Source organism: Leptinotarsa decemlineata, unplaced genomic scaffold, assembly GCF_025532065.1.
Source record: "Leptinotarsa decemlineata unplaced genomic scaffold, Ldec_3_MD MMD2_tig00000199_RagTag_RagTag, whole genome shotgun sequence".
NCBI classification, from domain to species: Eukaryota; Metazoa; Arthropoda; class Insecta; order Coleoptera; family Chrysomelidae; genus Leptinotarsa; species Leptinotarsa decemlineata.
Window position 1 is genome coordinate 18,226,276 of NW_027412544.1, and position 14,263 is coordinate 18,240,538.

At 35.1% G+C, this 14,263-nt stretch overlaps 1 protein-coding gene across 1 annotated transcript in view; it reads right to left on the reverse strand.

Annotated features, from left to right (window-relative positions):
* Positions 1–2,116: 2,116 nt before the first annotated feature.
* HERC2 (E3 ubiquitin-protein ligase HERC2) overlaps positions 2,117–14,263 on the reverse strand; it is a 196,876-nt gene continuing 184,729 nt past the window's right edge. Inside the window, exons 52-55 of the mRNA XM_074173110.1 lie at positions 10,317–10,815; positions 10,024–10,187; positions 9,728–9,972; positions 2,117–2,670 (exon numbers count right to left, since the gene is read on the reverse strand). Coding sequence (XP_074029211.1) covers positions 2,521–2,670; positions 9,728–9,972; positions 10,024–10,187; positions 10,317–10,815 — 1,058 coding nt within the window. The 3' untranslated portion in view covers positions 2,117–2,520. The remainder of the gene's footprint in view (positions 2,671–9,727; positions 9,973–10,023; positions 10,188–10,316; positions 10,816–14,263) is intronic.

Here is a 14,263-nt window from a genome sequence, read left to right on the forward strand (position 1 = left end):
CATGCTAATACTGGGGAAAGCCCGGCAAAAAAAAAAATATTTAACAGGCTTTTGAGATGCAGATTAGATTTATTGTTACCAAACACTAAAAAAATCAGAAAAGAGAATATTGAGAAACAAGTTCATCATTTCGGGGGGAAAACACAAAAGAGTTCAAATTTGGGAATGAGGTTTTATTCAGAGATTATAAAAACCCCACAAACCCACCATGGTCGAAAAGGTAAATATGTAATAGGGAAGGTTCAGTTATTTTTGGCGATAGAACGCCCGACGAAAAGAAGTATAGAAGACACTCGTAACAAATAAGACCTCCAATAACATCTGCAGTTAGGAAGTCTTTGGAATTTACAGTTGTTGATGATAGTGATATTGATACATCTGTGAATTATAATAACCAAAATCAGCAACCAATCCTGATTTATCTGTTAACACACCCTCAGTTAGTGATTAGTAACACCAAGGAATCGTCTAGCGACAATGAGAGTAGGTAATATTTTAATAATATAGACAAATACCTATATGGAATTTGAGTTTGGGTTTTTTTTTCCTTTCTTTTCTTCTGGTTTATTCGAAATCCCAAAATGAAAGGAAATAATTTTATTGTGTATAGTGAGACCAAAACAATATTCTATTCTATTTGAAATAACAAAGTTATCTTTGTCCGATATTATAAAAAAGTGACAATGATTTTTGAACATTCTGTATAATATTAGGAACAGGTTTTATCAAAATCAAGAGCCAAAAATCTCTTTTATGCTTGGTCAGAATTTGAAGGGATGATTTCAATACTTTTTTTCAATTTCCAATTGTACGTAGTATTATAATAAAAAAATCAATAACCCGAGAACGGTTATAGTTAGGTAAATAGTACCTTATATGAAATCATATTATATTTTCTCAACCTATCCAAAAGTGTAACGAAATACAGGGTGTTCCATTTGAAAAAACACAACTTTGTTATGTCACTTTTTTGAGCCACCATGTAGACTTCAAAAAAATTTCCTTCTGCAGCCTTAATCTGTCTGTCTGTTGAAATCTGTTTTTCCGTTAACCAGCTGTCGCCCCCCTACGAACGACAAATCTCAAAAGTCGAAAGTTGTGCGAACTAAGGACTAACGAGGTCTTAACTTTTAACGTGCGATTCCTAACATAGGTTGGACGATAGGAAATGAAAATCGATCGTCTGACCTTGCGGTTCGAATCACCGGTTCACACAGCGGTTGATTGAGTGAATGAAGCCAATCGCCCATGTCAACCCACCAAACCACCGTCCCACCTAATCGACATACATATAATGAAATGGAAAAATTCCCGAAAAAATTAATGACTTGTTATACAGGGACCGTGTTGCATGGGGTGTCCCACCCTGTATATTTCCAGGTATCTATTAGATTATTTAGCATATGACAGAATTATTTTCCTTTGAAAGGAGGAAAGTGTTATATCCCTGCATATTATTTATATCACATTGTATAAGCTACAAAATAAAAATTGCCTACAGCCTTTGGTGACACATCGCGGTAAAAAAGTGACGTTCTCCTCTAGCTCAAATAGAATTGTTGAACCAAATTTACTTTTTATTTCTCTTGCAGACAATATTTTTTTCGGTTCTGCGATAGGTAAAATCCATCTGTAAAGATAATAATGATTGAAGCTGCAGAACAAGATTATTTCCCAATTATGAATCACTCACCTTTTATCAAAATGTTTTCTCGCACAAACACACAAGTACCTATATGATAATCGGCTTCAACTGCCTGACTAAAACTTTGATCACATTAAGTGTCACTCTTATCGGAACCTTTGATGTTCGTGACTCATAGTTTTGTTTTAGGACTACTGCGCATCCATAATTACGTGACAAGTGAATTTGTCAGCATTTGACATTTCATACACTGCTCTACAAATGAAGAATAGAGTAAACTGCTCGACAGTAAAACAAATTTCATGAAAAATTAAAGAGGCGTTTTGTAGTAATGTTGAATAATATGAAACGCTTTAAATTTATTCAAATCGTTCTACGTTTTTACTTGCTCCTTGTCTGGGTCAAATTTTGCAATCAATTTGTAAATAAGTTATATACATTTCAATTGAGTTTCTAAAAGAAAAAAGATCATTCATTCTATATATATATTGTTTTTATTAAATACTTGACTAGACCAATGCATGCATATAAAATGAACAACATCTACAACAGAGTGCTGGAAAATAATTTAACAAGGTTGGCATTAATCATTTCGTTGAAAGCGCTAAAAAACTAGCAAAATATGAGGCTTCCTCAATACATAGAGAAACAGTATAAAAAACTAGATAAATTGACAAGAGTAAATTCGAGGAATGTTTACATTACTACATGTAAAGTACATCCAAACAATTATCATAATCTCCAAATAAGTGCAATTTGTCACTGCTATAAATAATACTTTATTTGTCAAAACTTAAACGATTTAAATAAAATCCTGTAACATCAATCACATGGTGATTTACAAAAAAAAAAGTTGGACGGGAGGTAATATAGTACTAGTTGCTACTTTCCATATCTGGATCACTGTCAGCATCTGAACTGGAACTCACAGCTAAGTCACCTGCCATGGCAACTCGAGCATACTCATCTTTGTCTATCGATTTGCAAAAGTGAATGGCATATTTCAATTTTTGCTGAAGTACGTGCTGAAAAATAAATTTAATAATAATAATAATGTTTATATTTTTAAAAATCCTCGGCAAAGCCCAGTATTAGTACTGCTCTGCTTGACCGAGTACCATTTACAATTATTCGATAGTAAATACATTATAAATACTAACAAAACACTATACAGATATAGCAAATGAGGATAATTTAAAAATATTTTAAAAATAAAAAAAAAAGAAAATGTACAATCAGCGGTGAATAAAATATTCTTTTATAGCAAATCTAAAATTTGTAGTTATATATGGGATAGAGAAAATAACTATTGTCTAATTTCTACTAAGATCTTCATTTGTTACGACTGGTTTCGGTTTATTAAACCATTCCCAAGTAAACTGAGGCAGTTTGACAAACAAATCCTCAAATATATGATAAAGTCAATGTCATTTAGGTAGGTTAATTGAACCTGTACCTGAAATAACAAAAATGGTACCTGAATCATCAATACCTTATTTGAGATAAGAAAACAATAATTATTTGACTTCCATAACATATGAAAACTACTTATATTTCAAATACTGATATGTTATGGAAGTTAGATAATTATTGTTTTGGTATCTCAGATAAGGTATTGATGATTCAGGTAACTTTCTTGTTATTTCAGGTACAGATTTAATTAACATACCTATATGACATTGACTATATTATTGTATATTTAAGGATTTATTATTTATTTATTTATTCAACTAACGGGCAGCACCCAATATACAAATATGTTTTTATAAAGGTGTACATAAATACTTATGATTAAGATCCATATTAAAATTAAACCTAAGAGAAATAAAAACTAAGATTAAACCCAAAGGCAATGAATGATTGCAGTGAGATACATTTATATATATATATATACATGTGCACATCTATGTATTGTTTTTTAGAAGTGATGGCAAACTTCGTTTCAAACTACTTTCAGAGATATTGAACAAATCTACTTGAATATCATTCGCATTCAATACAATCCTAGATAATGGTGAGTGTTTTCCATAATTGCATCTATGGAAATCAATTGCAAACGTCTGAGTGTTTCGAGTTACTCTGGCTGGAACATGTAAACCAATTTTGGACAAGAGGTATGGACAGTCAATATTGTTATTCAAAATCTTATGTAGAAATCTGATGTCTGCACAAACTCTACGAGTACTCAGTTTTACTATTTCTGTTATAGCACGAACTTCACTAAATGTGTTTTCAGTTAAAGGTATATTCAATTTATAAGCTAGATATCTTAAAAATTTGTTCAGAGTTTTTTCTATTTTATTAATATGTATTTCATATGTTGGCGACCACACACATGAACAGTACTCCAATATTGATCTGACCAAAGAGTAATAAAGAGTTCTGATGGAGTTGACATTAGTGAATTCTCTTGTGGTCCTGCACACAAAGCCCAGCATTTTTGTCGCACTATTCACAACCTGTTCATAGTGAAGATGGAAATCAACCTTGGTGTCAAAAAGAACACCTAGGTCCCGAACAATGTTTGCTTTTGTGAGGGGTTTGCTATCAATGTTATAATCAAATTCAATATGTTCAATTGATCGATAAAATGACATAGCATTGCATTTATTTACATTCAGCTCCATGTAGTTTTCGGAGCACCATTTGACAATTGCGGTAAGGTCCCTTTGAACGTTCTCACATTGTTGTTTGCTGATGACACGGCTAAAGATTTTGAGATCGTCTGCAAACAGCAAAAACTTTGAATGTTTGATTATTTCTTCAATATCATTGATGAATATATTGAACAAGAAAGGGCCTAAGTGGCTTCCTTGTGGCACTCCCGACGTGACGTAAATCTCCTCAGATATGAAACTCTTGACTTTTACATATTGATTTCTATCTATTATTATCATTATAAATTGTTTGTCAATCTGCGTCAGTTTACTTGAGAATAGTTTAATAAACCAAAACCGGTCATAACAAATGAAAATCTTAGTAGAAATTAACCAACAGTTAATTTCTCTATACTATATTTTATATGAATTTTCACAAAAAAATAGGTCATCAATAGAAAAAGTCATATATGATAGCTGTTGAATAGCTGAATGATCTTTTATATATGGATGATTTATGTTTAGGGATCTCAATCAGATGAACACTCCTTTTATTTATGATGAAGTTTCAAACAATATTTTATTTCATCAAGAGTGTGGAGGGGTGGCCTGTTTTTTATTACTTCATGTACAAATGTAACTAGAAGTAGTCTCCTGCCCTGCATCTTTAAAAAATTAAATTGTTCTATTTTTTGTAGTACATGCAATGAGAAAATATAATGAACACATGAATTTTGTATCCTTTGTAATGTTATGAGTGAGTTATGTACATCTATGCTGGGACCATAAATGAAGTCAGCATAAGTTAAGTGACTCAAAACTAATAATTCTCAGAACTGTTTTTTGAAGACGTATTTATAAGTTTTTCACTACAGTATAGGTTTCTGAATGTCAGGTAATATCTACTAACATTTTTTATGTGCGTTCGGAAATGTAGACAATTTTTAATATGCAGTGCCATCATTTCAAAACTTCCCACCCCTAGTACTTCGTTTAGCAGAGAAAAAACACGTCAATTTAGATATCGACGGGGAATTTTAAAACCAGTGCCAGTGGTATTTTAGGTTTAACCCTCTTACCCCTAGTAACCCCTCCTTAATAATTTTGAATGACACCCCCTATCTTGTAACACATCATTTTAAAGATCTTAAAAGTCCTCACTCAACCCCGTTTAGAAAACTGAAATTGGTTGATCCGTTCTCGTAAAATAGGGCGAAAAGAAAATGAATTATAACAAAATGCAAAAATTTATGGAACCGCTACCACTGACTCAATAACGGTATGTTTATGTCTCTTTTTTACACAGAGTTTTTTGCTTTAGGAAAGTGAGATAAGGGCACAGAGTTGCTTCTTGGCGTCAGTTACAATTAAATGATGAAAACATTTATCAGAATTAGTTATTCCTGATTTTGAGCTGTTTGTCAAGTGGCGTCAGTTGCACTGACAGTAATACAAATTGTAATGGTGTACACTTTACAAGAAAGAACTGAAATTATTTTTATTAATGGTGCTAAAGATAGGTGTGCTCGTAGGACAGCCCGATATGTTCTAGACCTTGTTCAAAAATTTGAAGGGTTCTGTGTGCAACAAAGCAGTAAAGTAGCCGAGAGTTCTTAAGGAAGCCGCACAGATTGAGATTTTAGGCTAATTTGCCCGTTGAGCCTACTACTTCAATTTCGAAAGTCGCTAAATTAGTAAATATTTCAGTTGGTTCTATACACAAAGTTTTAAAACTAAACAAGTTCTTTCCTTACAAAATGAGTATTCTTCAGCAACTCAGTGAGGATGACTATGATAGGAGAATTGAATTTTGTGAAATAATGACTGCGAGAATTCAAAATGACCCGAATTTAATAAAAAATATTTGCTTCAGTGATGATTCAACTTTTTTTCTTAATGGCTTTGTAATTAAGCATAACTGTAGATACTGGAATAATGAAAATCCACACTTGTTTCGAGAGGATCATACGCAATATCCACAAAAAATAAACGTCTGGGCTGGAATTCTGGGAAACGAAATAATTAGCCCTATTTTTATTGAAAAAAATTTAACTGGTCAATTGTATTTAAACTTATTGGAAAATGTAATCGATCCACTCATAACACAGTCCTTAGAACGCCAAGTTGATGAAGAAGACAACCCACTCTTGGATGAACAAAATTTACATTTTCAACAGGATGACGCACCGCCACACTACGCATTGCATGTCCAACAATGACTCGATCAACGGTATCCTGACAAATGGATTGGCAGAGGCGCTCTGAAATGGCCGGCGAGATCTCCGGATTTAACGCCATTGGATTTCTTTCTCTGGGGTTATTTGAAGACAATGGTATAGAAAACTCCCCCGCAGGACATTCAGGGTCTAAGACACAGGATTACTGACACATGCAGACAAATTAATAACAAAAGATTTACGAAAGTCCGACAGGAATTCACCAATGATGAACATTTTGAACACCTAATAAAGTATGGTACATTTATTCAATTGCAATAGCTATTATTTTATTTTTTATTATAATTAATTTTCCTTCTGCCCTATTTTACGAGAACGAATAAACCAATTTCAGTTTTCTAAACGGGGTTGAGTGAGGATTTTTGAGATCTTTAAAATGATGTGTTACAAGATTGAGGGTGTCATTTAAAATTATTAAGTGGGGGTAGCTAGGGGTAAGAGGGTTAAACCTAAAATACCACTAGCACTGGCTTTAAACTTCCCCCTCGATATCTAAATTGACGCGTTTTTTGCCTACGGCAAATTCTCCCTGCGAAACGAAGTACTAGGGGTGGCAAGTTTTAAAATGAAGGCACTGTATAGGCTTAAACTCTCAACCGTAGAACTAGGTTTCATTGTTACTCCATCGATCTTGATATTACAAGTGTTACTCATTTTTAAATTTTTATTTTCAAATTAGTCTCAACTGAGACTTGAACGCATTCAACTTGAAGCCATGATTTGGTGAAATATTCGTATAATTTTTCCAAGGTATCATTCGTATTGTTCATGGTGGTTTAGATTAGATTAGATTGTCGGGGAGTTAGCTCATGGCCTGATTCATTGCGACCTTTTCTGATCTATTGTGATGCTTCTTGGTTGTTAAAGCTCATTGTCTAGCTTGATCTCTTTGATGAGACTTCATAGCCTTGACATTGACGCCTTCATATAGCTGGCAGCCTCTGGTTTCTCTTCCCCGCATATTGCGTGTCTCAGTATTGATATCGCTTTGCATTGGGTTTCTTCTGTCAAACCCATGTTGCTCATATATGTTTTCTGAGTCGGCTATGCCCCGGTAGTAGACCCACCACTACCCTTACGGTTGTAGTTTAGCAGGTCTTCGTGAATCTGGGCGATTGTTTCTTTATGAACTATTTCGCCTGTCTCATTCCTGGGAGCTTATTCCACCAATCTATCGATTTGGCTTGCATCCATGAATTTATGGATGTCTTTATACATGCTTTTGCTACCCCGCAGAAGGGTTCTGGGCCGATCATAGCCTTGGATGCGACTTCAAGGGCTAGAACATCGGCCTCCACATTACCCTTGTGGCTCTCATGTCCGGGTACCCAATCTAGAGTGACCCAGACAGCTTCCCGCCAGTTTTGAGAAGACTTGAAATGAGCTTCGCGCCTTAATTGCCGCCTGGCTGTCGGAGAAAATAGCAGTGGTTTTGTTTGTGACCTTCTGCCTGTGTATTTCCCTCATACAGTGTTCGATGGCCGCTACTTCTGCCTGAAACACAGTTACAATATGTCCGAGGTTGAGTGCGATTCTCGTCTTTGCTCTGCCTCCGTATATACCGGCTCCCACTCCTTCTTAGGTCTTTGAACCATCTGTATACCAAGTTTCCTGCGCTTTTACCGGTGGGCCGTTTTGCCAGTCCTCTCTACTTGGTATGATGATTTTGAAATCTTTTAGAAAGTTGTACTGCGAAACTGTGTTATCCACGGACATTCCTAGTATTGGATCTGCTCCTACATTAGCCTGTGGGTCACCAGTCGATCTTCTCTTTGTATGTAGATGTACAATGGTGGAAGTCCGAGTGGCACCTCAAATGCTGCAGTTGGGACCTCAAATGCTGCAGTTGAGACCTCAAATGCTGCAGTTGGGTTCGTTCTCATGGCTCCCTCGACACTTAGGCACGCCAGCCTTAGTATGCCGCCTGATAGCCTAGCCGTACCCGATTGCCTTGTTCTTGTCCACCAAATCACTACACCGTATCATGGGTCTCACTACCCTTGTATAAACCAGGTTCAGCCCCCAGTTTTTCCCGCACATTCTTCTGCAGATTCCCAGGGCCATCCTGGCCTTATGTGCTGTTTTTTAGATGTGGAGGTTCCACGTGAGCCTGTGATCGATAGTCACATCTAAGTATTTGACTTCTGTGGCGAAAGGGATCTCCACTTCATTGAGTATTGGTGATTTTAGTCCTCTCATCACTCTTTTCCTTGTGAACACGACAGTGGTTTTTTGGGCATTCACTGAGAGGTTCTCATGCTAGCACCATCTGCTGACGATGTTTGCATGCGCTCCGAGATGACGTTAGCAAATTTCCCTTTTGTATTTATCACCAGATCGTCAGCATATCCCAGGCAATATATGCCTTCTTCAGATGACTTTCTGAGGAGATCATCTACTAGGGTTGCCCATAGCAATGGCGATAGCACGTCTCCTTGTGGGTATCCCTTCTCTGCTCTTACCTGTATGGTAGCCTCTCCTATATCATCCTTCTTTCTAGGCTGGCTTTTATCCATCGACACACGACAGCTAGTTTTCCTATTTTTCGCAGTGCGTCTAAAAGGCATTCCGTGGAGACATTTTTAAATGCACCTTCGATGTTTAGCAAGGCAGCTACTGCCATTTCTTCGTCGTCCAGCGACTTAGACAGTAGTCTGTTTAAGTCGTCCAGCGCTAAACCTGTCGATTTCCCAGGCTGGTACGCATATTGACGAGCACTAAGAGGTCTTTCCTTCAACGTTTCGTCTCTTATGTATCGGCCCAGTAACCTTTCAACGGTTTTCATTAGAAAGGACGTTAGATTGATAGGTATGTGTGACTTGGGCGTTTGGTCTAATATTTTGCCTATTTTGGGCAGGAAGACTACTTTCACATTTTGTCATGAAAAGCTTCATCTTTGAATGAGTTTTGATCCCAGCAAAACCAGTTACAATTTTTATGTTACATATGAGCAAATTATAGTTGAGTATTTATCAAATTGTTATCGCCAGTCATTGAAGCCAAGTTAAGAAGTGATCTTTTTTTAGTATTGTCACTTCAAGAAATCAGAATAAATATAATTCAATTTGAAAATCTACCAATAGAGATTGCCATTTATAATCAGATTACTGCCTACTGATTATTGGTGATAAAATTATTTAAATCATAATTGTAAATGTTGACACATTGGCTTAGTTTGTCTCCCAAATATTTTTTACCTTTCTTTATACTACCTTCTTGAATGCTTTTTCACTTATTATTGATCTTACCTTGCACGAATATCTAGGCATTTTAAGCAAAAAAAAGCAAGTGTAACTTTCAGGCAAAAAGTGATCCGGCGGGGAATATTTGTCAAGAATTTGAATGACAAAATCTCTCCCACGAAAGTCAGCTATAGTTCGTGGCAAACGAGTTCTTCCCCAAACGAATCTCAAAAATAATGATCGTTCTTGATTTGTGAATTCCTCCATGACTTCCCAGAACCACTGAATCAGTGGAGCACTAATGTCAATTCCTGAAAGAATTTTATAAAATCTCACAACTCTTTTAAAATATTTTTCTTTACCTTTATAAGTTGCTACAGATTTCAATAAGGACAATGGTATATCAGGAGAGCCACAAACCATTGTTTCCAACTCATATCCACTGAATAATGATAGTAATGGCACTGGAACTACTCTAGACATACCATCTCGAACAGCTTTAATTTGTTCATCAAACTCGTGCAACCTGTAACATTCGGTAAACTGTTGAAAAAACAGAATATTATAGATATACAATTCAACGTAGTTTCACGAAACATATTATGAGAAGAAAGATGTTTGGTAGATAGTCAACTCGAATTGATTTTCAAATTACCTGAAATTCAAAGCCAGTCTAATATATTCCAGGCGGTTTTCGAAAGTTATATTTTTGTATCTTGTGCTCAAATGGATGTCAGTACCAGATGAAGAAGGGGTACAAAATGGCATTTCCATATTTTGAAATAGAGGTTCTTCCGAACCCATGTCTCTTATACAGAGAAGACCTGGTACATAATCCCTGTCAATTTCTGTCAAATCAGCGGGAGTAAGGTCTATTCCTGCCAACTGTTTCCAGACAGGTTCAGCTAGGCTAAGGCTCAATGGTGAACCTGTTCTTATGGCAATACCCATTAACACTCCCAAAAATCGGAACATATTCAAATTCAGACAAGTCTTTGCTGCTGGATTTAATATAAAGCAGTCTCTATTTGCTCCAGATTCATCCCTCCCGTTTGGTGTTGGGATCAGGAGAGGCAAAGATCCGTTCTGGAGTTCATCACACATTTCTGCTATACTCTCACTATATCCGCCCCCACAGTCATCAACACTCTCTCCTAGAAAAAAAAAAAGAATTAGTTGTGTAAAACCACAAACAGGAAGTTGTTTGAAAATGTGTTTAACGAAATAAAATAACTGTGGAAGAAATTTCAGCAATTTTTGTACTTGGAAGAAACTTTAATATAAGTGTTTCAAACATATATAAGAATTCAATATTGCCAAAATTTAAATATCAATTGCTTCAAAATTATTTTGAATTTGTTGATAAATAGGCAATTTTCAGCTTATGGAAAATAATTCCATGAAATTCAAAAGATAAAGATGATTACTATTCTGATCATTACCAATTTGATTTCAATTCAAGAGCCACCGGTAGACAGCTGTTTCAGCTTGTTGGGCAACGTCAGTACCGGGCAGGCGGTCCTCGATTGATGCCATAGTATAGTTGACATGCAAAACCCTTATATGGACAGGTTGTTGCGGGTATCAAGTATCAAGGTGGGAATCTTGCACCTTGATTATCCGACTACTTCATTAATGGCCAATCAGCTGGAATCTCTTCAGGAGGTATTTTGTCGGCTGTAGAGGTTATTCCAGATGATGGACCGCAGGTACAATTCCAGAGCTGCACTATTCGGCCTGGATGGTTAGCCTACCACCTGCCAATGAGGTTGGTACAGCAGTTATAACGACCACGACAAAATATACTTTTAGCCTCCAGTTTCTACACAGCTGAACTTTACGCTATTGAAACTGCTTTAGCACACTGCAATGTAACCAAAGGCAACTCCGTGACATTCACAACACACTTAGTTCAATTCAAGGACTTCACCAACTATATCCCAAAAATGCCACTCTACTATGAATCAAAAGATAACTTGCAGAACTAACCCACAGTAGTAAATGGGTTGAAATAGTTTGGGTACCATCTCACACGGGCATTAAAGGCAACAAAATCGCTGACGCAGAAGCTAAAACTTCCATTACATATCCAGGAACATATCAAATCTCCCAGGTTCCACACGAAGATTTATAAAACGACATTAAAAAAATCATATTCAAACGATGGAAAGAACGGTAGAGCTACTTAACCTCAATATTAATCCAATCCTAGTTATAAACAACTACCGTCTTCTCAATCGTAGACAGCAAGTCATTCTCACCCGACTACGCAATGGCCACACTTACATCTCATCAAGAAAGAAACACCAAACCGATGCCTCAACTGCAATGTAAATCTAAGTGTTAAGCACATTATCATGAAATGTCCCAGCTACCACAACGAAAGGCTTATATCCGGTTTAGGAAATGAATATACCATTGTCCTAGATATAAAGAAAATAGGCTCATTGTTGTGTTTTATGAAATGCATCAAAATTGATAACATGATATAAAATATAAAACACCTTATTGTTCCACCGCTAATAACCTAGCTGGTTGAAGTGGTATGATTGAAATAAAAAAAATGTAAGGATTGCGATGCAAAATATTGTGAACCGACTAAAAGATCTATTAAAATAAGATATAAGGAAGATATATGGAAGACCAGAAAAAACCAGCAGTCGCACATCAAGTTTTGCAACAGAAGCATTCCATAGACTTTAGTTCATTAAGATTAGTTTAACAAGTTAACAACAACAGGCATCTAGATGCCTACGAGAGTTTAGAAATAAGTCAACATAATACTGTCATGAATAGCGATGATGAACCAATACCTAATAGTTTACTATATAGCTTATTTAAATAATATTTTTAGTTATCAGATTGACCTGACTAGTAGATAACGCAACATTGTGAAATTAATTTAAGACAATTAAGACGCAGGTACCTAACAGAGCTATCTACGGTATAAAAAAGACAACATTGTACTTTAGTTTAATCTTTCTTTATAAGATGATCACTTGGTGACTGAAACACGTGTCGAGGTGTTAAAAATAACGGTTTGGTGTTGGGATAGAACTCCAGTAGTATTCAAGGTATCGAATGGGTTGTTTATTTCTAGGACATATTTCCAATCAGTATTTTGGCAATTCTGGCGGAACATATCACAGTTTAACGAACTGTACAACCTTCCATATTTGAATTTGAAAAAACTTCATAATTGGCTCAATGTTAGTAGTCAAATGGACAGCTTCATAATCAAATAATCCTGGTGAAGCCACATAAAACGTAATAAATTTGTCATCCAGGTTTCTAAATGCATAATAACTTGTGCCTTGCCGAGTTAGACGAGTAGGACTTTCTACATGCATCTGTAGGTTGAATGATCCTAATAAGTTACTCAGCGTCTGGGTAGAAATAGAATTAGTATATGTAAAGTTAAGTCTCCTGTGAGTATAGTAGTTGATTTGAGGAGCAGTATATTCAGCAAAAATTCTAGTTGAATAAGAAAAGTACTTACATCTGTTATTGGTGACCGATAGATACATAATATGTAATGAAGAAAAGAGAAATAAAACTTTCTGTTTTTTACCACTTTTATTTGTAACTAACGTTACTGCAGTTTCATTCTATATGGACATTTTCAAACTTATACAATTATACAATAAACATAATATGTAAATATAAATTTTTTTTGAATACACTATGGAAAATTCAAATAATTTCTCTTGTTACAAATGATTTAGTTTGTCAAACTTTTCAAATCCCAACTTTTGTCTGAAAGAGTTTTTCACTAGGATCCATTGGATGAAGTTGACCTACAATATTTCGATAGAACTGTAATCATTTATAAAGACTGTTTTATCACATTTTAGCCAATGTTCGCTCAACAATAAAATATCGAGAAAATCAGTCTGCTAAATATATATACAGTTCGTTTGTTTCATTTCTTAGAGACCGTATGTTAAGAAGAGCAACTGAAAGATTATTACCCACAACCGCAGATTACTTATTTGAACTGAACCTTGTGAATATCCAACAAAGAGTCTGCATTCATATTAATGTGTGAATAAGAGATAATGTTTTTGAGTAGTTCAATAATAATGTTTTGGGCAGTTGCAGTTTTGGGCAGGTATGTTTGCCAATTGTAGTTTTTATCACGTAGTAACGGCTACATCCATCAATTTATTCAATTATTTATATATGTGATATTATTATGCCACAATTCTTCAAATTAACTATATAAAATTTACTAAAAATACCAATAAAGCAAAATACAATTTTTTTATTGATTATAACAAGTTACATAATTCCTTCAAGAATTTGAATAAGAATGATTTTTATAAAATGAGGTGTGTAAACGATCTTGCTAATCATGTTGTCATGAGTATCCAAAATTGTACTAATGAAAATACGAAAAAAGTCAAAATAAAAGAAATCGGAAATGAAAGGGTGGATGGATGACCCGTGGGTTATTAAATTCTGAAAATAAAAAACATGAATTATATACCGAGTGACAAAAAAACAGAAATAATCAACTACATGAAATCAAGTATAAGAATAAATTAACAAAAGTAGTAAAACATCCAAAGAATTATGGAGTTGTATTAAAAAATATGTAAT